General features: G+C 39.4%; 1 protein-coding gene across 1 annotated transcript; it reads left to right on the forward strand.

The window, feature by feature from the left end:
* The first annotated feature begins 4,418 nt into the window (after window positions 1–4,418).
* On the forward strand, window positions 4,419–27,160 carry arid5a (AT rich interactive domain 5A (MRF1-like)). Its single transcript, XM_036578307.1, has 7 exons — window positions 4,419–4,530; window positions 10,654–10,742; window positions 18,221–18,386; window positions 19,398–19,450; window positions 23,044–23,141; window positions 24,728–24,884; window positions 25,392–27,160. The coding sequence occupies exons 1-7, from the start codon at window positions 4,527–4,529 to the stop codon at window positions 26,601–26,603; spliced, it is 1,779 nt and encodes a 592-aa protein (XP_036434200.1). The 5' UTR covers window positions 4,419–4,526; the 3' UTR covers window positions 26,604–27,160.
* The last annotated feature ends 114 nt before the right edge of the window (window positions 27,161–27,274 follow it).

Below are 27,274 nucleotides of genomic sequence, written 5' to 3' on the forward strand. Positions count from 1 at the left end.
CTTCTGTGAAACAATGTTTCAGGTATTAGACAGTCTATTTGTAACCATTTTCATGTAATAACTTTCTATGATGTAGCTTTTAGAGCATTAAATGGTTTGGACGTCTGGTTCCCATCACCACCACTGTGAAAAACTGTGCCTTACAACTACCTACATGTACCTATCCGCCATGAATGTATTTAAAAAATACACACATGCTTTAGGGGTAAAACCTGTGATACTATCATAAAACAGTGTCTGAGGCATGGTATAAGTGATGATGGTAATGTTTGCTGCCATTTTGTGTAATTTAGAGGCCTTAAACTCTGGACGTCTGGTTCCTATCACCACCACTGTGAACACTTCTGACTGTAAGTTTCTCTAGAACAGAGCATTTCACACCAAACCACTCCGAATGACTTTGTTTACATCTCAGCCATTTAATTATGCAGAAATTTTGAGAAATCAGTGGAATTTCCCCTTTATCTTCTTGAACTATAGGTCTATTATTATTATTGAGGCCTATTAACCAGCATCTACCATAAATGATTTTCAGTAACTACTGTGAAGCTAAGCTGCAACTTTTGCAGTTTGAGTGAGGTTCTTTACAGTTTAATGGGTTAACTGGAGGTGGTGCTCTACATTTACCATTAGCACTGACTGTCCAACACTTCTCGTTTCATAGCAGGAGTAAATATTAGTCTGGTAATTCTACTGTTCAAACAGTGTTCACAAAGCATTAGTCACACTATAGGTTACAAACTGTTACCATAGAAGGAAGGTGCTGCACTTCAGACATTACAGAACACAGCAACTCGCCAGTCATTTTAATACATGCTTATTATCAAACTCTCTGTTGAAGTTGTTGTTTAGGTAATATGTGCTAAGGGGAAATTCTCAACAGAACTTTCACCTGTGCTTCTTAAGACTCACGCACATCTCTGTATCGGGGCAATCCCCGCTCTCCCCCATTTCCAAGAGAACAAGAAAAACCACACAAAAAACACAGTATGGGGCACAGTTGCAAAATTCATAAACGCAGACTTTTAAGCATGCTAGTGTTCTTTATCAGGGCAACCCCCCTTCTCCACTATTTACACAAGAATATGCACAAACATGCACAAGAAAAAACAGTACGGGGCACGTCTCCATACTGAGACTTAGAAATGTAGACATTATTATTGAGTAGATTTATCACAAAACATTTTCAGGGTGACCCAAATTCCCCCCATTTTCAAAAGAAAGCGACAAACCACAAAAAATATGCTAAGAATATATGTCTGTCTGTTAACACAGACATATTTTCATAAATGTAGACATTATTAAATAGGTTTGTATGAAAAAGCATGCAGTCATAAGGTTAGTGCATGCGCTGTCTCAGGACTTTAGAGCACTGATTTTTAAAATAATAACCACTTACTCAACTGACCCCTTTACCAATAAAACCCCCCACCAAAGAGACTGAGTATTGATTTCCTTCCTTTACAAGAAGCGTACAAGCTCCTTCTCATCTCACAATGTAAATCTTATAGAATGGGCAGGTGCATCGCAGTATCATCTCTCTAGTGTATTTAACTCTTGGGATATTAAGGGTTAACAGACATAACTATAAATAGGAACAATTTAAGTTAAAATTGGTAATGGTTAACTGACACAAGCTAACACTATTATTTGACTATATTACTCAAATGTTACTATATATTTACATATTGGTTACAGTTGTATATTGATTTTCCAAGTTAAGCAGGCTTAAACGGCATTATATATTTCAATGCAGTTTCGCTTTATTTGCCGAGTTTAACATATTTGGAAAAAAATAAAACCTAAAATATGAAATGCGCCATGACTTTTGCACTGGCCACATTTTATGTCCCCCCCCCTCTAATATTTAGCAAATAAACAGTAAATGTGCATTGAAATGTACAGAAGTGTGGTCTCTGAAGAGAACTTATTTTCACTTAGAAATTCAACAAAACGTGTAATTTCACCAGGGGTGCCCAAACTTTTGCCTAAGATTGTACATCGTAAGTTATGCAATAAACTACATTTATATTCAGTCAAAAAATGACAAAACAACACAAGCATTAATTAATAAAGTTTAGAATCTGCACTTTCAACAGACGTTCTCCACTTCTTTCAATGTGCTAGTGTTGGTGATAATTGTGACTTTTAAGGCTTAAATGAATGTAAAGTTCTACACTGATTACTTCATTTAAAGTAAATGGAAAACTACACATCAGTTCTAGTCTATCTGTCTTCACTGGCTGACAGATTAAAGGGAATCTTTTGAGAAACACTAATGAAAACAGAAGTAGCTGTATTGCACTGCAATTCAGCAGAACAAAAGGAGTATATAAATACAGTGCCAGTCAAACGTTAGGTCACAACTATTCACAGAAGGACTTGTTTTTGCACTTACAGTGAAGTCATCAGATCATCTATGAAACAGCACTCGAGTAACGCAGTGACCCTTTACCTTGACGCTGTTTTATATATTCTTGATCGTTCTCTCGAGTAGTTTCATGATGAGCCACCTGAGATCCTTTTACAACAGAACTGAGGAAGATACATGCATGCTTAGACTCTGCTGGCTACTTTCAAAAACTACTACAAAATTTACTTAACCAGCATTTCCACCGATTTGTCTGCATTAGTCATTCATGAAGATGTAAACAAAGTCATTCCATGAACTGATTCACTGTAGAGAAACTTGCCTACTATTTTCTTCACAGCTGTGGTGACAGGAAGCAGGAATTTTGTTTAGAGCCAGAAATATCTGACCACGTCAGTTGGGTTCGGACCTTGTTTTCTGGATATGTAAAAAATGGATGCAGGGGAAATAAAACAGCTTAATTTTGAACAGTTGATTATTTTAATACATATCATTTATGTTTTTATTTAAATTATCCATAACCTACAATGTCACTATACAGTAATTTAACCAGTACTATCCTATCAGGATTTACTGGACACTTTGGCCCAATCCCATTTCTTCTTTTTACCCCTACCCCTTGTTTTCGAGTGTCAGCCTAACCCCTTGGAACAGAGCTACAATGGGTAGTGGTTGAAAGCACTGCTGGGCTTTAGTTACATTTAGGGCATCGTATGCTTTCAAAGAGGGGGTATAAGACAATTATTTATTATCGTCCACTGCTAATTCTTTGGTGATACGAAGCTGAAGTCAGCGATTCACCAGGTTCTTGTTCGAATTTTCCCGTTCCACCTTAAATCGTGCAGCAGTTACGTTCTGGTGCTTCAGGCGTCAAAACTGCTGGACTATTTAAGGTGGAACGGTAAAGTTAGCTAGCTAGCTACCGAAACATTAACGTACTTTAGTGATTTTTTTATGCTTGTTACAAAGAAAACAACCATAATACATTGAAACGAGATTAAACTAAAATAATACAATGGTTATCGTAATTTTTTTAACAAAGAAAATACTCACATCTGTGGGTTTCTTTAGTCGCTTGTGCAGCCATCTTGCCGGTTTTTCTGTTTTTTTTTCCTCATAACACTCTGTTTGGAGTGTGACTCTGAAAAACCTCCGTTTGGAGGGCCATGTAGCCCTAACACTTCGCCCTACCCCTCTATCTCAACAAAAATTGGGACACCCTAACCCTAGACGTGAACGTGCAAAACAGAGGGCTAAGGGCTAAGTGGTATGGATGAGGGGTAAAATGGGATTGGGCCTAAGGGTCAGTTTTAAGTCAGTTCAGGTCAGTTTTGCACAAAATTCTGTTAAACTTGAGTCGGTTTCAGACTCAAAACTTCCTGTATGCACCTTTTCCACCGTAAAAGTATTTTAAAAATACATTTTAGTTCTAAATCTTCTCTAAAACTAGCTTAAAACGACGTCTTAAGTGGTGTATTCATAACCATCTCATGTAATAATTTTGTGAGGTAGACTTTCAAGGCATTAAACTCCTCAGATGTCTGGTTCCCATCACCACCATGGTAAACAATTCCGACTTGGTAAGTTTCTCCGATACAACAAACTACTCTTAATTGACTTTACATCTTATCCATGTAATTACTTTTTTGGGGGAATAATCAGTGGAACTCCCCATCTATTTTTTCATTAAAAAATTGTTTTCGAAATAAATTTGTTAATAGCCATTGATTTCATTATTTATATTTGTCTAAGAAACACAGTCAAGCAAACTTTGTTTGTTGCTGAACAAAATCAAAATGCTTATGAATACAAGGTAATGTTCTTGCTGTAGTTTGTTTACTGTATAATCAGAACATCAAATGAAAAAAAAAACAAATTAAATAAATAAATAAATTAACAAGCGAGCGACACTCTCTGAAAGAAAACTCAAGGTCCCATGGTCCTTTGCCCCAGTGAAGTAAGGAAGTCATAGTTTTGCCCAATGAGAGGCGGGAAGACCAATCTGGTTCGTGCCTCAAGATTTCGAAAGGCTTTTGTTTTGTGGTGAGCGCACATTGTGGAGCTGTTAACTAGAGTGCAGACAAGAGACGGCGCGGTGAAGGAAGGAGCGAGAACACGCAGAAATCAGAAGCACTGGGCGAGGCACACGTTTACAATGGGTACGTCCGCCGATGTGATATTACTGAACTTTGTGGAGGATCATTAAGAGCTGACTGTTCACTTTTATTTATTTACAACAACCTGTTTTACAAATGAAGTGATATTACTAGGGTACATGTGTTAGAATCTTAAATCTACAAATTTCCTTTTTTTAGAAATATGTAGCAAACTTAACATTGCTATGTACTGATATAGTACCATTACTATACTATATTGTAGTAATTTCGCATTATAAAACTACTTTGCTGTAGGATTTACTATATTGGCTTACTTTCTACTGGAAATGTGCTAAGACGTACAGTGGCAGATTTAACATTTTAGGTCAGGAAAGACACTCCTCTAGCCTAAGAATGGCTTTTTGAGAGCAGTAACTGATGATCAATCATGTTTTTTTATGTCAGTCTGTGACTCGTAAGTACTTTACAGTAAGAATTTTAGCTTCAGCAAGCGTGTGGTTTGAAATTCTAATCAGCAAAATAAGCAGAGCGGCACATAAAGACGAGATAAAGCGCCGGGTTGTATTGCGTAGCGTATGAGCTCGGTTAGATATTTGTGACTGTAGGCAGAACTGAGGAAGTGGTTAAGGGAAACAGAAACATGTACAGTACTGCTGCTAGCGTAAAAAACCCCGCATCTGATAAACTCCTAACATACTGAATATCCTATAAATCTTATCAGGGCTGATAAGGCTTATCTTTCAAATTACAGGGTAGAGAATTAACCTGAAGCTCATGGTGAATGGCTGTTATTTCAGTCAGGTGTGATACAGGACGAGATTTTTAAACATCGTAGTTTTATTACAGCATCTTGCTTGGGAAAAACAATGAACTGAACGAGTCTGGCTGTATTGAGCGCCTCTAATATCACAATATTCAAGCCTTTGAAATAAGTGGAGCGATTCAGCAGTTCTCCAAAAAAAATAATACAGAAGAATCTACACTGTTGCCTTTTTACTTAAAGGGAAACTCATTTTTTTAAAATGAATAATTCAACCAATGAGACGTAAACCAAGGCAATCAGAGTGATTTGATGTGAAATGAATTATAGACAAACTTCACAACTTGAATTTTCTTTACAGTGGTGGTGACAGGAACCAGGCGTCGCAATGTCTACAGCTGACTCATAACCATTGTATTCATCATCCAAAAATGACCAGTGAACCTACATAAGTCTTCTGAGTTTTTATATGTAATGGTAATGATGATACAATAGTGATAAATTTGAAAAAAAGGGTACCGTTTTGCCAAAAAGCACCTTGCATGTACCTCTTCACCATGTGTGGACTTAAGTTTCTCCCAAAACTTTAACTCCAAGTATTCAGACAACACATTCATAACCATTTTGTGTCATAACTTGACAACGGTGAGACGTTAAACGGTTTGGACATCTGGTTCCTATCATCACCACTGTGAACAATTCTGACTCAGTTCTTCTGAAACAGGACATTTCACACAAAACCACAATGACCTGTCACATCTTAACGAATATATTTATGCAGAAATTTTGAAAAATCAGTGGAATTCCCCTTTAACTCCTTCTGCAGGCTTTTTATTCAGTAACTACAATAACTTTGAAGCTCATATGTAGGCTGTGCAGCTATGAGGCTGAGTAATTAATGTGTGGGTACTTAAAGGAATAGTCCAGTCAGAAATTGGTGAACAGTGAATAGCCACCAATTAGCATAATGCAAATGACATCATATTGGCATTTCAGGCTGAGATAGGGGCTAAGTGTTCATTAAAAGGGGAATTCCACCATTTTTTTTAAATTGTGCATAATAAGGCTGCATAAGTAAATGTTTAAGGTGTAAACAAAGTCATTCATTGTGGTTGTGTGTCATTGGGAAGTGCTCCGTTCCAGAGAAACCAAGTCAGAATTGTTCAGTGTTGGTGACAGGAACCAGACATCTGAATATTTTAATGCCCCCAAAATCTCCCTCAAAGAAACTTATTATTAAATGCATTATTATTAAATGAAATGGTCATGAACATGGTGCATATTCACAAGGTATGATAGTTTATATGTAATATAATATATAGTTTACATACGTAGGTATAGTGAATAGAATGGCTATGTTTGAGCTGAAGATATTGTTTACAACTCAGTAACTGAATTGTAGTCAGTTCAATATATATTACAAGTCACTGGAATTCCCCTTTAGGTCAACAACGTAGATTCCTGTTGTGTTCACACTTACATGGAAATTAAATGTTTTCTGGCATCGGCTGACCACCGCGATGGGTCCTGAGTCTGTGGTACAGGACGTAAAATAAGAGAATGCCGCAGCACAGGAAGCGAGTGATCTCGAAAGCGCAGCGTCCTGGGTTTTCACACACAGCAATATAAGCGGATTGGAGTGAAGAGGAAGTTGGTGGACGGTTTGGTTGATGGTTGAATCTATATTTCAGCACAAAAAGTTGACCTGCAGAGAAGAAGAATAAAAAAAAAAACAGACAAACGCTTTAGTCAGTGGTTGTTGCTGACTCTATGACCAACCACTGATGGGTGATACCGCCAAGCTGTGCTTCAGCAGCTCCCACGGCCTTCCCAGGATACCTACAATACAGGATTAGACCTAATGAGTCTTGAAGATGTTTCAGTTGGATAAAGGGCCCACGTCCTACTTTAGCCTTGTATTTTATTTCTTCTCCCTGAGCTCCAAGTTTGACATTTGTGTGCTTTCCTGCACTAAAAGCAGCCATAATTAACTTTTCGTGACCACTGTAACCTCTCTTTATCCCTTAGAATTAAACAGGCTTTTTACTGTACCTTTAAAGGGGAATTCCACCAACATTTCAAAATTTCTGCATTATTAAATCACCAAGTCATTCAGAGTGGTTTGATGTGAAACGCTCCGCTTTAGAGGAACTTGGTTGGTCATAGTGGTGGTGACAGGAACCAGGCGTTTAATGCCTCTAAAAGACATCATGTGAAATAGCTGTAAATACACTGCCTGATGTCTGAGACACTGTTTTATGATGGTTCTGAGTCTTTATTAAAAGCCGTTCACTGCAGAAAGGTACATGCAGGGTGTTATAAGACAAAACTGTCCTCCAACAAAGCTATTTGTTTAGAATCACTGCTATTTTACCATCACCAACATTACATATAAAAGCTCAGGAGACACGTGTAGGTTCACTGGGGGTTTTGGATAGTAAATAAAATGGCTATATTTGTTTTGTAGACATGGTGACCCCTGGTTCCTATCAACACCACTGCTAAGGGAAGTCAAAGTCAGGAAGTTTTCTCTACAGTGAACATTTCACACCAGGCCTCTCTGAATGTCTTGTTTACAACTAAGTGACCTATGCCGAAATTTTGCAAAATCGGTGAAATTCTCCTTTAAGACTGCTATAGTAAATTAGGCTTTGTTCTGGTTGGTGGCCCTGTATCCCGTCCAGGCTGAAACCCTTCTCATAACTTCGCTGTGAATGGGCGTGGCTAAACTGATGTAGGCTAAACATGTGGATATATGCTAAAGTGCTCTTGTTGTGACATCACAAAACAGTATTCAAAACAGGCTGTTTTTGCACTTTAGTTTCCATGTACGAACTGAATGGACTGAAAAGTGAAAGGTACGACTTTAACAGTGTTAAACTACAAACTACATTAAACTCATTCACTTCAAAAACGTAAGGAAATCTTTATTTTTCCATGATATGGGCCCTTTAAATTTTGGAGATGGTGTTGTTGTATATACAGCAAGTGTTTCATATTAGTAGAGGGTAGCACTGAGCTGTGGTTTATACACACAGACAGGAAGCAATGTTGTAATCGTGCGGTTTCATATTAGAACAGTTCTCTCTCTCTCTCTCTCTTCTCTCATTGTCTCTCTGTCTTATTCTTTCTCTTTCTCTTCTTCTTTCTCTTATTTTCCTCACAGTTCTCTCTGCAAAGAGTAGGCTATTTAAAAAGTCTTCGCTTCATAACTAGTGACGTTTGTGCAGCTTTATGGACCAAAAACAGTCAGAAGTCAATGATACAGTGATCTTTCTACACCTGAACCAGCAAAAGAGAAGCTTGTTACTTTGTTAAAGAGCTGAAATGGGTGTAGACGAGGGAAAGCACAAAAAGTGCATAGTTTTGGGTCCTGGAATTGGGAACCCCTGTCTTACAACTTCTGTGTTCACCATGAATGGGTGGTGCTAAACTTCTGTGGGCTGGATATGCGGATATATGCGAGTTTGTTGTTTTTTGTGACATCACAAAAACAAAAAATACTGTTTTTGTAGCTTAGTTTGCCTGCATGTACTTGAACTGAACACTGGGAACCTTTAAAACTTTAAAAGGTGTTTACATGCTACACCAACTCTTCTATTAAAAAAAAGAGCAAGGGAAATTCAGTTTTCCATGATATGGGCACTTTAACTCAGTTTGCTCTGAAGCCCAGTGAGTCGTCGACGCCTCAAAATGGGCTTCACCCACTTTTCTTATAATATCTCTGAAAATCTTTAACCTACAGCTTTCATTCAAAGGGCGTTTGAAAGCTCTTATTCTGACGAATAGCCTATATCTTACATACATACACATTTCTGACGTCTTCATCTAGAAACACAGCCGTTTATGTTCAATAATTTTCTTCTCATACTCTCAAGTCGTAAACAGAGCATCACATTTCAAACTGAACTGTAAAAACATACCTGCAGGTGTTGTGTTTGTTCGCGGTTTACCGTGTTGGGCTGGTTCTCGTGTTTATTTCAGTTTCTGAACGTTATTTTAAGACTCCGTTATCAGAAATAACCGTCTTTAGAGTTGAAAATGGCCGTTTTTCTTCAGCACAGCGCTGCGTTTGTTATCCCGCGTGAAGGGCGCGTGATTGGCTCGCGGGTCTTTGAGCAGCGACTCGAGGGTTTCGCGCTGATTGGCTGGATTTTTGCGTTTTATTTTGAATCACCAGCCAATCAGGTGCGACCCTGCTTTAAACCGCTGTATTATGGAGTTCAGCTCTCCTTCTGTCCGGCTGGAAAATTATTCAGTAGATACTAATAAAAACTAATAAACAGTGCCAGCTTTCCCTCAGAATATATCATTGTTGAGAAAGTTGAAATAAGGCCTTTTTCAACATTCCTGAATGTATTTGCCTTGGAAATTAAGGCACTTTTTCAGTACAATAGGAGTAAGAGTGCCTTGACTTTAGTATTGGTATATCCAGCCTTGGTACCGAATAGCTCCTTACTTCCTCTGCATGATATATCTGGAATACGTCACCTATGACGTTGGGTCAGGAATTATGGTTGGACGAGCGTATGTTATACATATATACACTTGTGCATTATTGCGCTGTAATGAACCAAAATGACTACAAAGGCCTTTTCAAAAGGCCTTTCAGCTGTAGCGCTTGCACAACTATCGTACCTCCTTCACTCTTAAAAAAGATCTTCAAAGGGTTCTTTAGCAAGGATAATGGATGCAGAACCATGGACACTCAAAGAACAATCTGCATGGTGAAATGGTTCTTCAGATGGATGGAGAATGTGTTGTATAAGGTTCTATATGGAACCTTTTTGAAAATATATCTATATAGCACCAAAAAGTGTTCTTCTATTGTTACAAGCATGACATCATGACAGTAGAAGAACCTTTTTTGGGTTTTATACATAACGATCTATATGGATCTTTACTAAATAACCCTTGAGGAACCATCTTTTTTTAAGAGTGCACATAATTGGAGCTTCACGTTTTCACCTATTTTGACATACATACATTTGAAGCCCTGAAAAATTACATTTTACATTAATGACAGTGGAAAAGAGATTAGGACAGCCTACATCATTAGTGATTTGGACAAACAAACAGCTTATAAATCATGAATAAGTCTGCAATATGGAAAAAAAAAACAAGCTTGGGATTCGTGAGAAATTTTTCACTTATTGTTTGGTTGTACAACACCAGAATCACCGCAATGCTTTTCACAGCATTTGTGTTTGCTGCTTGTGGTTTTACTGAAGGCACTTGTGGGTATCTGCTGCATCCGTAAAGTGAAACGGTTTGACAGTCATATTCATGCCATTTAAAAACAGTCAGTACTGTAGGTATTTTTTACCAGAGTCTGAATTCTTAATACTTTGCTTAATAAGAAGCTTACCTTAAAGTGTGTGTTTTTTTGTGGTGCTCTTTTTTAGTGTCGGACCCTCGTGGAGAGGTGAGCGGGGCGGAGGAGCAGATAGAAGTGTGTGAAGAGACAACAGAGGAGAAAATTTCACTGAACCAGGTGAGAACATACCAGGAAAACACATCTGCAGTCTCGCTAATTCTGAGTGATTTCTCAATCCACAGCCCTGCGGCTTATCGCGGTTCTGCGTCTAGACAGTTCTGATGAGCAAATATTGTAAAACGGTTTGTGAGATGTTTTTGTGTTTAGGCCTGTCATGATCATGAGATTTTAGCTGTTGATTAATTGCCATATGAATAATTGCGTATAACAATTTCATTCTCTTTTTTATCACTTTCACTTATTAAAATACAAGCCCAAAGTGGTCAAATTGGCTGATTAGCTAAGCTTCCTAGCTGTCGAATACTTGGGCCTCATTTCATCAGTGCACTCACCAATACAACTTGTTGGCTGTGCATCCCACATTTGTTATTAAATGGTCCACAAGGAGGAGATGGGACAGTGATGGGCAGATTATTCAGATGGTGCGCATTCAGTGAGCTAATCAGCTAACCATGCAAACTTTGGTGTAACATACATAAAATTTGCTTAATCTCATCTAAAAGCCCTCACTTGAGCTAAAACAGTAATAGAACGGCCCTTAAGGTGGTGTTGGGATTCCCCCAGAGGGAAATGACAAGGCCAAGCGGACGAGGGCTTGTTAAAACTGGTCCTGTAACGGGCAGTTAGTAGCTCCCAACTGACGACAGGCACAGCTCGAGCTCAAATAAACAAACATTGCTCACCACTGCCCTCTACAAATGTTATAGCATCAGCTGCATTCGTAAGAACCTTGATGCGTCTCAATAAATGAGATTTCTTCTTTCTTATATTTGCATGCACTTGCCATGACCTAACTGATAAAAATGCACCCAATTCATATTCCGTTGTGATGTGAGGAATTATGAAAACTAAGAATGTTCAGCTCAGAAAATTTAGTTCAAGCGGTGATGAGATGTTTGTGGCAGGCCTAATTGCGTTACTTCTGTTACGGCTTCAGCGGATCTTCACATGTATTCACATGACAGAGCCGATATGAGTCAGGCTGAAATTTTCCTCTGTTCAATTGTCATTTTGCAAGAAAGAGGAGTTTTTAAGGGCAGAAAAAAACACAACACTTCCAGTAGGTTAACACTCATCACTTAGTCTTAGTATGATTACTCCTCTTGATGATTCTTTGGGTTTCAGTGTTCCCACTCTTGCTGTTTGAAAACTTGTCTGTTTGTGGGTAAATTTCTGACACCTTCATGCATCGTGCTGCTTGATCTGTCTTTATTCCATTTATTGGACGCCCACCTGAGGCTAGAGGGCCATTTTCTCATGATTATTATGATAGAAGACGGTGCTGGTAAAGGGGCCCAAAGTGGCTGCAGGCTTGCAATTTGTACGCCATGCGGTTTCGGTGGCAAAAGCATGGCCTTCCGATCGCATCTCCCTCGACTTTCGCTCTGAGGGTGCTATTGACACGTCCACGGCCTGCGGCCCACGCATGTTTGCGCAATGTGAATGGGGTGGAAATTTAAGAGATGCTGCTTACGGCAAAGTCTGTCATGTCAGCTGGTACACGCTCTGTTTTTAGTTGCGGTTTCGAGTGGGGGGTGGGCGGGGGGTCTGTAGTCGGACAACGAGCTCCTTCCTGTTTGAAACCTGGATGTAACATTTAACAGCTTTGTGGTCTAAATATAAGTGAAATAGTCTTGCTGAAGTTCAGCCACAGCCGAGGAACGAGCCACTACAGCAGGTTCACACTGGCCCTGGTTATATTTTAAGGGAACAGCTCGGCGAAAAGTCAAATGTACACAACTCGCCCCTAAGCTCAAGTGTAACTGATCAGCCAAGGCATGTTTAGTGTCTGACATTTGCTTCTTTTGTTGTGTGCTGGAGCCGCGAGGCTAATGCAGCTAAGAAGTAAAGGCAGCCAGTTGTTCAGAAATTAGCACTGCGCTAATTGCATGACTAAATAATCACACATTTGCCTCAAACCACACTTAGTTGTTAAGTAAACTCAAATTAGATTTGCGTTTGTGATTTCTGACTTACATGACATAGTGTTATCCAAAAAATGGACGAAATACAGCCTATAGCTATTGTTTGTAGCAACACTATTTTGTCCATTTTTTATATAGTTAACAATATTAGATTTTTGTCAAGAACTGTTCCTTCAATACTGTAGTTAATCCTCATAGCTAAGCTCTTTTCTTGCCTATTTAAATTGCTCCAGGAGAATCAGATTCCAAGAAAAGCCCAAAAGTACAATCTTCCCCGAAACTGCTTTCAAAGTTGTCAATTTCACAGGAAGTGTTTGTGCAGATGGCAGCCTTTTAAACGCTGCGGGTGAAATTTCAGTGAAGATGAGTCAACTCTGGTCAGAGAGTCATGCCATAGAAAGAGAAAAAGATATGTTGAGGCTAGGCTGATAGAAATAACTTCCTCCTTGATGATGTAGGCTTGAGAGATAGTGGATGCGTTGATAGTTTGACTCATTTAGGGTTACCCCTTTGCGGCCTACATCTGCAATATTATTCCCTTCACAGAATAGAGAAGAGATTTCATAATTACTCATTCCAGTACACAGAAACAGGGGCCCACATCTTCAATATTACTCAGTAGTGCCAGCAGGGACCTAAATGCTCAATATTAGTCATTCAGAGGCCTGCTTCTGGGAAGCAGTTTGCAGGCTGAAGAACTCAATTCAGCCTGAAACCCTGTGACTGAACCGTGTGCATCATATACATGAAGCCCCAGCACAAGCACTGCAGACGTCAGATGGAAAGTCAAGGGTTTACTGTATATCTGAGCTCTGTTGACTGGCCTGCTGTAATCTGATTCCTCTGACTGATGCAATGCCAAGTCATTTTGGCCAAGATATTGTCAGCGTACTTTTTGAAACTGAAATCTTGCTTGAGGGTTTAGATGTTGGCCACCAAACAAGCAAACAAACAAATAAACCAGCACAAAAGCAGACAGTGACACAAATTACAGCATGTAGCAAATGATAACTGTAATACGCTACATAATAAAGAGTGTAATACGGTAACTGAATGTCACCTCATTGAACACTCTGCGGGGGAAGAATAAAAGTCCATCACTGAATCATTGAAGCAAATGAGAAATGGCAGTACCAGTAATCATTTACATTTATAGTGTATGTTTTCCCACTTTTGTTTCACTTAGCCAGGTGATGGGTAATATAAAAACCAAGCTGTTTTGGTAAGTGATTTAATTTGATGGCAGCAGAACTTACAGTAAAGTAAATTCACTTCCTACCCTGCAGAAACGTGTACAGGAGTGGAGATTCCAGGCCAAAACACAGAACTGACCCATGTGGCTTTTGGTGTTTTAGCACAGCTAGCTAACTGGGCAGAGTACTCACAACCTGGTTTCTGTGAGTCCGTTTAAAGGAATACTTTAGCCAAAAAAATCATACGTGGACATGTTCAGTGTTTCATGTCTTCCTGAGCTACAAGGCTAATGTAGCTAACTAAAGGAAGCCGAGCCATCAGCCCAGATAGCAAGAGGATAGCAGGCCACTGCTGGCCCGCTGATGGCAAAGCTGGCAGCCCACTGTCTTTTTGTTCAGGGTTTTCCAGGCTGCCCACCCGTGATTAAGCAGACATTTGGACAAAATGTCACTTGGCATCGCTCATTTTGCCCTCACTGTCAAATTTACATGTTTTTCCTTTATTTCTTTATTTCATTGCCTATTTTTACTTTGTGAATTAGTTTAGGAAATTATTTTAACAGCAATATCATATATAAAGCTGGTTATACAGCTGTAACCAATATAGCACAGCATCAGCAACAATAATTTATATTAGGCCTAGTTATTAATTTTTTTTCTTTCAATTGTTTGTTATAATTATCTTAGTTTATTTCCAAAATAAAAGGCTACGCACGTTTAAAATCTGTTTGAGGAGATTAAAAACTGGTTAAAACTATTATTGTATGCAGAACGATAATCTGGGTGTTCCGTGGGTGGACCTGCGGTGGCATACAGTTTTTTTTAGTTTTTGACATAATTTGAAAATGCCTGCTGCCCTTTACACTGCATGTAAAGTGAATGATGAATGGACCAAAGGAAATGGCCCAACATAACTTGGAAATAAGTCTGGTTACATTAACTTATTAAGCATTAAGAGTAACTTTTCTCTCCTGTAAAGTTATTATTTTGAAGATACAAGGTTTGTTCTGACAGCAGCAATATGCTTGCTATCTGGGAATTAGCATCATGCTAACTGCATGCCTATCATCACACCACATAAGCAAGTCTATTTAAGATTACGGAACAACTTAACACAGTTTGAAGTAAGAATGTTAACGTTTAGGCATGTTTGCCTGATGCTAACTGGTGCACATCTGCTCCCATTGTTTAGCTGCATTAGCTTCTTAGCATATATGAAAAACTAAGATGCTAAACATGTTTTGGCAGGTCGATTTTGTTTGGATAAGAGGAGAATTGTGTAGAATTGACTTGGTTTTTTGCAAATTATTCATGTAACATACAAATGGGCCATTGTGAAGCTGCTGCAGTTCCCTGCTTTAAGGATTTTGATCATTTTTTCTTGGTTAGCTTAGGAGACTTAACGATTCTCCTAAAAGGTCTTAGGAGAAATTGCATTAGACAAAAATTAGACATGAAATACAGGAGAGATCTATGAGAAATGACACTTCATTTGCAGATGAAGATGAGTGTTGTTATCTTTGCAAATCTCAGCACAGTATGTGTGAGATCTCTACACAAACACAAGACGGGACACGTGAGATTGCTGAGCTCTTTGGCTTAGAAGAAATATCTCAGCAGCAGGAGAGACTTAGGCAAAGTCTTTCCGCCTGGTCTCATTGATACATCAAGGAGAGATATTTAAGGTTTAAAACATGCTGATCATTCACCAATCCATAAAGTCGCTACAGGGAAACGAAGGAGCAAAAACAGCCCGTTTTGAATTCACTGTTTTTGTGATCATAGCGTATATTCACAGTGAAGTTATACGGAGTGTTGTAGCTCTGAGTGCTTTTTGAATGAGGCGCAAAACAGGATGGCAGATCAAACCAGAGCTCTCAGTGTTAAAGGCCCAGCCTGTTTAACTCTAAGGGATTAAAATAGAATGGAAATGGTCATGTAAAATTTAATTGGGAATGTTTTTGGTACATTAAACCTCAAAAAATGTTATACATGGGAAAGAAATGAGAAAACAATAATACTGTAGGATACGGGCTTCACAAGGAGATCTCATTTTTGATTTGTCATTCCTGTGGGTTGTTATGAATTGCTGGAGCTAATAATCTGTTTTGCCATCTCACCCACGGATCCTCTCTCACTTCGTTAAACGTTTGGAGCGGTTAAATGTGTGATTGATCCTATGACAGTTGGTGTGTTTTCTGCTGGGCTGTTTTTTTTCGTTTCCTGCTTGTGGCCTGAGCTTCAATGGGCTGCTTTATCCTGTCTGTTTATTTATCTCACTGGCATTTTTGACACTTCCACTTTGATCAGCACACAGCTGACAGACTGATAAATGTCTGCTTATTTCTGCACACACACACACACACACACACACACACACACACATATATATATATATATATATATATATATATATATATATATCCCTTACAATTACACTGGCTGCTTTTGTTACTGTACATTTAAGACTGATCTACGCAAATGCAGTCTGTACTGATTGGCTGCTCGGTATTGTGCCTCATTCCAAAAAAGCACTCAGAGCTAAACTGCAGTAGGCTGAATAGGTGGATGTATGCAAATGAGTCGGTTCTCATGACATCACAGAAACAGTCAATTCAAAACAGGCTGTTTTTGTAGCTCAGTTGTCATTTATGGACTGGATGGACTTGGAAGTGAACGGTACGTTGAAGTGAATGTTTAAGCAGTCAGATATGGTTGTCAAGCAACATAGTAACTTGGTGTATCAGTGCAGAATTCACTTTTATACTGAATATTTAACACAGGCTTTGAATGGGTGACAAATTTTACAGACAAACAGTCACCAGTGGTCTGGCCTGTTAAAGCTTCTCAGCAGGCTCTGAAAACAGTTACTGTACTGTGCTGCCAACCACACATCTCACTTCTAGATTCTTCTCTAAATTGAAGACAGTGTTAGACAGTGCATGGCTCTTACAGTAAGTGTCTCCTGTTTGTGACGCTGTGCACCGGTGCATTCCTGCTGAAGCTGAGAGTGCAGCTCACTGCACAGACTCCTGTGTGAAACCCCCAGCAGCCTTTCCGTTTCCCTTCAGACAGGATGGCTGGTTACTTATTGAAAGTGGTGGTAAAAACCTGCCGTGTTTTCGTTTTCTCACTCTTACTATGACTGGGCCCGGAAAGAGGAGGCACGAACCTATATTCACCTGTAATTTGATATGAGGTGATGAGAAAGTGAATCAGATTATTGTTGTTGTCGTTATTGTTGTTGTTGTTGTTGTTGTTTAAATCAGACTGTTTACATGAAAGTGAAATTTGACAATTACTCAAAGCAAAATAGATATTAATTCCAGGACAAAACATATTGTTCACATAGACAATATGTTACTCAGGTATTTTCATACATATATGAGGGCAGTTTAGTGGAAAATGAAATTTATGACATGTATTGTTATCTTGTTGTAGGTAAAAAAGTACAAAAATATCAGACTTTCAAAATAGATGCTACTACTGTATTTCTTTAGACAACACTGTCATACTGTGTCTGAAACTTAATTAAGGGTGCACTTCACTGAATTTCTGCATGATTAAAGCTTTAAGATGTAAACAAAGTAACTGTAAAGTGGTTTGGTGTGAAATGCTCCTTTCTAGAGTAGCTTAGCGAGTCAGAATTCTTCACAGTGGTTGTAATAGGAACCGAAGGAGGAGTTTTAATGCCTATAAAACCTCTCTTATAGAAAATTATTACATCAAATGGTTATGAATACGCTACCTGATGTCTGACATATTGTTTTGGATTGATATTGAGATAATATTTTTTATATATATTTTTAAAATCCATTCAAAGTTGAGTAGTACTTGTCCCCCAAGAAAACTACTTTTTACTATTCTACCTTCAAAAACTTTATATATAAAAGCTTGGGAGACACATGTAGGTTCACTGGTTGTTTTGGATAGTACCACCACAACTGTAAAGAAATTTGAGTGGGGAAGTTTCTGTACAATGCAACACTTCACATCAAAGCACTCTGAATGACACTGTTTACATCTTAAGGATTGAATTATGCAGACGTTTTGAAAAATCGGTGGAATTTCCCTTTAACAAGTCAATGCTATTTGAGTCAAGCCTGTGATGATTTAGGCCTGCAGTTTCCATGATGCCAATTTGTGGAGTTTGAGCTTCTATTACTTGTTAGCCACATTTGCCTTGTAGCTCCACTGCTAAGCTAAAGAAGCAAATATCAGACACTAAAAGGTCTTGGCTGATGGACTACATCTGGGGTGAGGGGAACATTGTGCACATTGGATTGTTGGATTGCATTTTGAATCTAATGTGATTATACACTGTCTTAAAATGGTCAACAATCTTTGGTTCTTTTAGTCCAACAGGGAGATGGAGAACCCAGAACAAACCAACAGCAGCACAGAGGAGTCCAGGACTGGTCAGTCGGAGAGTGAGGAGAGAGCCTTCGTCATCAATTTATACCATTTTATGAAGGAGAGAGGCACGCCCATCGAGAGAATACCTCACCTGGGCTTTAAACAGAGTGAGTACAGCAATGTGTGAGGTTCATTTCATCTACAGAACAGCCTAAAGGTGACCCATAAAAGAAGACTCTCCGAGAACATGCTTACTAGCAAGGGTGGTTCTTCAGATATTTCACTTAAGGCAGTTCCAGCATTTCATCTCAATAGCACAATTTAATAAAAAATCACACCAATATTCAAATATACTTTTATATTATTGTTATTTGTGGGATGATCAAATAATTGGTCATTACCATCACTGTGTACCATCAGCAGTGGTCACCTTAAATATATATATATATATATATATATATATATATATATATATATATATATATATATAAACATAAAACTAGTCTTTACCAGCTCTATATGTCTTTACCATCGCTACCAGCTCTTACTTTACGGAATAAAAGCCATTTACTCTTGGACCTAAAAACCCAACTAAATAGCTGCCATGTCATACCTGATATATATGTAAAAAAAATTCTGAATGAAATTTCTCCGACTGATTTGGTTACGATGCTTAATAAAAGTCCTTTTAGTTCATTAGGTATAAATTTTAAGAACTGTGTTACACTTGTATTACCAATTTGTACATATATATAGTTTTAGTTCATTGTGAGAAAATAGCAGATGTTTAATGAATTTAACACATTTTCATGTGTAATAGAGGAGAAATTCTCTGAAATTCTGGCACAATTTACTTTTTTTTAACATAACGAGTAAGAAAACATCATTAATGAGCTATTATTAAAAAAATGACTAATTAGATCTTGGTTGGTTTTAACATAAAAATAAATTAAGTAGACTTTTTTTTTCTTTGAGGGGATCTCAATCTTCCCTTAAGCAAAGAATTGCTCCTATATATTATATAGCAGCAGGTACAGCAACTCACAGTTCAGTTGGTAAATTTTCTACTTAAGTAGCAATTAATATTCCAAACTTTTATGTCAGTGAACGGCCCCCAGCAGTGGGAGACGTAAACCTCTGACTGTTCATTATGACATTTAGGCTTTTCTGTCTTGCAGTCAATCTGTGGAAAATCTACAAAGCCGTGGAGACACTGGGAGGCTATGACTCGGTATGTGCGCACACACACTCACACACACACACACACACTCACACACTCACACACACTCACACAATCTCAGACAAGCTATTTCACAGCTTTGCCACCTCACATAGAGTAGCCTAAACCCATACACCAGTAAAAGTATTGTTACAACAACAAGTGTTAGGGTAGAAATATATTACATAAAATTACTTACATTTCCCATATACAACATATATATATACTTCTGACATGCTATAGAACTATTGTCTTTAATAAAGAACCTTTAAAGAACCATATTTGTAGGAATATATATATATATATATATATATATATAATATATATTATATATATATATATATATATATATATAATATATATATATATATATATATATATACATGTGTCTATATAATATATAGTATATACATAATATATATAATACATATGTCGCTGTTTATATATATATATATATATATATATATATGTGTGTGTGTGTGTGTGTGTGTGTGTGTGTGTGTGTCATAACTGAAATGCTTAAATATATATAGAACCATTGCCTTTACTAAAGAATCTTTGAAGAACCATCTTTTTATATATATATATATATATATATATGTATGACATCATTACACACACGTATATATGTGTACACATAAGGATAGGTGGGAGTCAAAGAGAGCGAGGGTAGAGACATATAGATAGAGAGAGAGAGAGAGAGAGAGAGAGAGAGAGAGAGAGAGAGAGAGAACCATCTTTTTTATAAGAGTGAGGAAGTGAAGTTTGTTAGGCTCTATTCTTCTCTTTTTGGGATCCTTTTGTTCTAAAATAAAATGCCAGAGCTCCAAACTGAGAAGTGTAAGCAACAGCGAAGCAGTCCAAGAGCTGAACCAACAGAACAGAAAGAAATTCAATTTAACCAGAAAAAGAGAATCAGTTACTCAGTATGGATGACAAAGTACATTACCTTCCTCACAAACACACTTTTACAAGAAGTAAAAGTACCATCTTTTGAAAGTACCCAGAGAAGTACAGATGTTACGTAAGTGCAAGTAACCGAGCTGAACGGAGCTAGTTACCACTCACATCTGTAGTTACTCTGCCTGTCTTCACCATTCATCCCTTTCTGACGCAAACAATGCGTTATGTGGCAGTCCGCAGATAGCGCCTAGTCCATTCGCATGTTGTGCGATAGTATCACACCTTCTGCTGCGGTGGAGCTGAGAAGGAGGTCACAGCAATAGCTAGACCGTCTCTCAATGGAAACTTGAGCTGGCTTGAGCTCATCCCGAGTTCACTTGAAAGCAGTGGCTGTTATAACCACAATGAGAGCAGAGGGGGTCCATCGTCACCCTCAGCCAGCCAGCCCAAAGCTGCAGGCCTGCTACCCCCTACTCTGCTTTGTTGTCCAACAACCAAAAGTTTCCACTCGTGCTGTGTGTCCTTGCACCTCCATGTGTGTGCGTATGTGTTTGTGCTTAGAGTACGTATCAGTGTACCAACAGCTTGACCAGTAAGGCTTTGGTCTGAGGGTCTCATGTGATGTGAAGTTTCTTGTATAGTGGAAAACGACACTTAAGTATACAGTAAAAAAAACACCTGGTTATAATAGTGCAAGGCTAAATAAAACTCAAAGACACAAATAAGTTCTTGCTTAATACTTGAATAATTACTTAATACTTACATTTAAAGGTGCAGTGTGTGAGATTTAGGGGGATATATTAGCAGAAATGGAATGTAGTATGTTTCATTAGTGTATAATTACCTGTAACTGTGGATTGTTGTGTTTTGATTAGCTTAGAATGAGCCTTTCATATGTACTAAGGGGACGGCACCTCTTTCAAAAGAGGTCGCCATGTTAGGCCACCATGTTTCTACAGTAGCCTAGAACGGACAAACCAAACACTGACTCTAGAGCACCTTGTGTATTTTTACTTTGAAGTGGCAGCTTCAGTTTGCTGGCGCTATAGCACGGCTTGGAAGACTCAGAAAGAAGAAGAATCAGTGGTTGCTGCCGGTGCTGGCTAATCTTTTTTGTGTTGTGAGAAATTTGAGAAACCAAATTTTGACAAATACAGGATCAGACTTATTTTTTAGTACACAAAAGAGCAATCCCAGTCATCAAAGAAGCGAAAACATAAAGAAGCGAATTGTTGTAATCAGGATGGGTGATGGCAGAAAACCTGATGGGCCACCGTAGGTTCTACTACACGCTTGGAAAGGGAGGGGTGAGGGAGGGGTATTCAGTCAATAGATGCCACTAAACCTTACACACTACATCTTTAATTACTTACATTTCTTAGTCACAATGTGAAATCATGACACCTTTTTCTTCCATACCGTGACATACTTCCATGTCAAACATTGTATCAGGAAGCATGTCTGAACTGGTTGAGCAGAAGTACACGTCCCAGACTTTAATGTTTTTCCTTCATGGGGACTTTCTTCCACCAATTTGAGCCATAAATTTCACTTGACTGACTACATGAAATGCAGAGAAATTACATATTAACAAATCTGATTAGCTGTTGACTAATCCTCAACTCGGTGATCATAGCAACAGCTAAGCTTGGGCACGAGAACAATGTACAAGCATTGATACAAAAGCCAAGAGGTGGGCTCCTGGGTGGTGCAGCAATGTTAACGTTGGCCCCGTTGTTGAGAGACTGTCAGTTTCATCTCCAGTGATGCCACAGTCATCTGTAGCTGGGAGTCCAAAAGAGCATAATTAGGATGCATCACTAAGCACAGTGCTAGCCAACCTGTATCTCTGTTAGCTGATGTAACAGAATTAGCAGTGAGCTTGCTAGAGGGAGACTTAGCTTGCAGGTGGAATCGGACATGACTAAATTAAAAAAGAGAGAAAAAAGTGAGAAAAACATTTTAAATTAAGTTTCCCCTAAAAATGTCTAAAAACAAAATTAGTATATTAAAACAAAGAAACTGGAAAAATCTAATAAAAAAAGAAGGTGATTTTGAATAAAATTGACATTTCTTTGCCACTAGTGATAGCCAGGCACACTTGACCAGCCAAATGCTGCCCGCTTGCCTTTGACAAACCTGAAAACTTTCCACTCCCACACACAGACACACACACAGTCTTAATATGGTATGAGTAACAGGGGTTTACTGAAGTAGATTATATGAATTACTAACGTGCATAAAAGAAATCGTTCTTTCTTCAAGTGGCAATCTTACAGTAATCTTGTGCATCAAACAACATATCAAGCACTAGTGATGCTTCAGCCAGACCGTTATCAAGAGAGGAAAATACAGCGTGTATGCCTGTGTGAGAAACCTTGTGAAACTTATGGTGACTAATTATGGCGATTCAGTAGTGGTGCGCTATGAGTAACAGGGGCTTGGGCTGATAACATTAATCACGCAATTCACTGCTCTGAGAGAACAGGTATCACAAATCGTTACTTACTAATACTGATAGCTCCAGCAGTGAGAAGGTCTATTAAAAACAAAACAGTTTTGATTATATCTCGCTATTCTCTTCAGGGATTATGAGGCATTATGAAACACTTTTACTTGATATCTCAGCCAAACTGGGAAAGATCTCTGATTACAGGTAAATGTGAGGGTTCTTATGTGTATATGTGCCTGTGTGTTATCAGGTAACAGCTCGGCGGCTGTGGAAGAACGTGTACGATGAGTTGGGTGGCAGTCCAGGCAGCACCAGCGCAGCCACCTGCACCCGCAGACACTATGAGAGGTAAGATCAAATAGAGCAGTGCTGCTGGTAGCCTCGCTTTGCTTCATGCAGTCTCACAGAGTCACACTTTTGACCACAGCCTAAAGTCTGAAACAGCTCGGTTTAGGTGATTGCATTGCAGGAGGAGCCATTGCAAGGCTAATTGTAAAACTAATCACAAACGAGAGTCATCATTCTGATTCAAAGCCTTTAAACAAGCAGCCAGAGTAGCCACAGTGGCTGTAGCTAATGTGGAAAATTCATATGAAGACTGTAGGGAAGAAGTAGCAAGAACTGTAATCAGAAACACTTTTGCATGCAAATCCAGACCAAGACATTATTCTGATTTATATGAAATTTGTAGGGAAATGTGCACAAATAGCGAGGACTACAATCAGGGGGTCAGCAGGCTCATGCATAAAGCTATGTCAGGAACAATAAAAGCAAATAACAATAACATTTAACACATAAAATTACAAAAATACCCCAAACACTAAATAAAAAATCGAATCTACCACAGTTTAATCTGACCAGTCTTTACTTCGTACATTACCATGAATAAACCATAGTAAACCAGTTACAACTGTCCTCACAACAAAAGCTGTTCCCAAAGGAGTCACTGACATTCATTGCCTTTCAAAGAGACACTAAAATTCACACGAGCAACTACCCAGAACCACCTAAGCTGCGTGCAAGTTTCCAACGTTTGCTGAAGGAGATTCGATACAAGACATTTGATATAAGATTTATACATTGGTAATTGGGATTGCTTGGCTTGTGAAGAAGAACATGCAATCAGTGTACTTTAAAACTTCCATCCTTTTCTCCTAAAAGAGGGCTGCAACCTATGAGGCTTTTGGTTTTATCCATACACTGTGTTTGCTGCATCCTTGAGCAAAGCTCTTGGGGCCTCACTGCCTCAGCAGTGCTATAGCTCAGTCTTTTCCCCAACTCTTGTCATGGAAGCCAATTGCCCTGCAAATTTTAGTGCTTCCTCTGCTTTATCTGCTTTAACACACACACTTTAACTCAGTAAGAGGTTGTTAATGCACTGATTAGTTGGATCGGATGTGTGGGGGAGCAGGGGCAACAGTAAAATATGTAGGGCAATGCGGTTCCCTGATCTCTATGCCATCCTAACCACAAACTCTTAGTGTTCATGTACATGTCTTCAGTCTAGAAAGGAAATGGTGTAAATGAACTTGACACCTGTGTAAACTCTCAGTTTTGACATGCTGTTGACAGTTTTCATCAGTCTTTGTGGTACTGATGCTCCTGTTTCTAGTCTAACAAAAGAGTACATAGCAACTGCTGTATTACCTTTCACTCAATATACAATTAATTTGAGTTCTCTGCTGCCATCTACTGACGGTGCTGGTTCAACAGCAGTCGCCCCATGCAAGTTTCATTTTCAACCATGAGTTTGGTAGGAGGAGTTTTCTCATGCAGACGTTATAGCATGGCCATCTGCCCAGACAGTCTTATAGAGCATATACAATGCATAAAAAGAACAAGAGTGAGCTAGAACCTGCTGTCGAAGGTTCTGTACCATTCAACTTTGTTAGATTCTCTGGTCATGGTTGTGCCTCTCTTGTTTCTCTTACCAGGTTGGTTTTGCCTTTTGAAAGGCATCGGAAGGGTGAGGAGGATAAGCCCCTTCCACCTTCAAAACCTCGCAAACAGTACAAGAGGAATGATGAGAGCAAGGGCAGCAAATCAGAGGGCAAGAAAAGGCGAAGAACAACAGAGCGCGATGACCTGGAGGTAAAGCAAAGATACTTATCAAAGTGAACCGAAGAATATGCTTTCTGAATTCTGTTCTAGGCTCAGAGAACATTCTCTGTATTATTACTAAGAACTGTAATCGCTGTAAAGATGGATTCTATACTTGTTCCACATTGAGTTACCTAAGGTACATTTTAATATTGAAGACAGATGGACAGGAGTATCAATGTATCAGTGGTAAAATTTGAAAGTAATAGATCCCTCCGTCACCTGGAACAGGACAAGCCTTTTTCTGCACAAAAATAACAAGAAGATGGTGTAAAGGCTATTATGAAAAAATAGGTTCAGAGTCTATTGTTACCAAAACATTTTTATTAAAATGGGAAATTGTGTTTCATAGATATTGATCGCTAAGGAAGGCAAATCTAGATAGTCTAAGGACATTGTTGAGGATTGTGATCCATTAAGAATTCCATGCTTGGGGACAAGCACAACTGGACTAACAATCTGACCCTTGCTGTGAAATGTGCTCTGTGTTATTCCCAGGAGAAGCTCAGAGCAGATCACCATTGCGAGAGGGGAGTACATTCTCACACCAGTCCGTGGTCCATGTCTTCAGAGCATCCTGAGAGTGACCGGCTTGCGCAGGGCTTGCTCCAGGATGCCTGTCCCAGGGAGAAGCCCCTCCTCCAGCCCTTGAGCCCTGCTCTGGTCATTTCCCCTCTGGAGAAGAAGAAGCGTCTGGCGCAGGCCAGCCTGAGTGCAGTGCCCTCTGCTGCTCTGGAAGAAGGAAGTGAGCCAGAAAGACCCTCGGTGATCCAGCTGTCCCACTCTTCCACTTCCCAATCTCCAGCCCGCATCAGACACGCCTCCGATGGCTCTCCTCTTCCGCTCTCCTCTCCCTCTGCTTCCTTCTCCCGAAGCCCCTCACCCTACTCTGTGTCCTCTGAGGACTGCGTGGCCGTCCCAGCGCAGAAGAGGACACCAGCTCCTGAAGTGGAGAAGCAGCAGAAGCCGACACAGTTCAGCACTCTGCCTCACCCCGAGTCTGGCAGCTTGCGAGTTTGCAAGCCCTTAAGCCGCTATCCCTGCCCCAAAGAACTTGCTGCCATTCCCCGCCCAAATTACCGAGACTTCCTGCAGGTCAGTCACACACATCCGGACAAAAATCAGAGGAGCTTGCCAGCTTGGGCCGTGGAGACCAAGGTCGGAGGGAGGCAGTCTGCCCTCCGGATACCTGTACCTGCTTCCATTGGCTCAAGCTGCTGGGTGCCCTCCGCTTCCAGCTTTACCAAGGTCCTGCCCCGGAGACCTGTTTCACTACAGCCACTTTACAAATCACACCATCCCCAGACCCATCCCAAAAGACCTAGCAGCGCTGAGGCCTACATCAAGAAGATTTCCTTCGTGGACAGAGAGGACAAGGCTAAGATGGTGGTGCCCAAGCCCTTGCCCAACCAGTACCTTGTCCACTCACAGGCTGGACTGCCCATGCCTTACCTGCTCCCGGCCTTCGAACGGGCAAGAGTAGATGCAGCAGACCAATGGAATAGAGTAGACGCAGTGAAAACTCTCCAGCCTGTCCTCCTCCCTGCTCATCTCGCTGTCCCACCGTCCCAAGCCCATCCCACACATCCCCTACCAGTGGGATCCTCCTTCCCTGGACCATACGAGGCAGCCCTGCGCTCATATCCTTATCCACTGCCCCTCTGGCCGCCGCCTGCCAGCTACAGTATGGCAAGCCTTCAGCCATATTAACCTTAATCTTTCAGATCAGGACCTGTTGCTAATGGTTGCACTCCGATGACTTTGATGAGCTCATGTTCATGACGATGTAGCCATGACTAAAAAGGACAGCTTGGACGTTGCCTTAGGTGGAAAACGACAGTGGACAATATTGTATTTTGGATCGCTTGACCACTGTTTCTACTTTTCCGGTTTTAAACAAAATTTGTCACCCCAGCATAAAAAGTACATTTATTAATATTAACTGCAGTCTAAAAGATCTCAATCTGGAACACACATGGTTAGTCCAAAATTGAATAAATAAAAAAAAAGATAATATTTCAGTGGTACTACTCAAATCCAAATCACATTTTTGTTGGCCTCCAGCATGGCTGGTGGTTATTTATTTACAACCTAATACATGTGCCACCAATATCTATGTATTAATGGACTAAAACTCAACTTGCATACTAAGGACCAAAACCAAATGCAACTTAAACTAACCAGCAGTCGTGGATTCATGGAAGAGACTTCTTAAGTAACTTATTTGTTACCTTCCCGATTAAATGTCACCATTTAAACAAATCAGCGGCAATGTGTTTTTTTTTTTTTCTTTTTTACATGTACATTTGTAAACTGTGAATAAAATACTTTATTTTCTAGAAATTAAATTTGATATGAAAGCCATTTCAGATTTGACCAAG

This window comes from Colossoma macropomum, unplaced genomic scaffold (genome assembly GCF_904425465.1).
Source record: "Colossoma macropomum unplaced genomic scaffold, Colossoma_macropomum, whole genome shotgun sequence".
Lineage (NCBI taxonomy): Eukaryota > Metazoa > Chordata > Actinopteri > Characiformes > Serrasalmidae > Colossoma > Colossoma macropomum.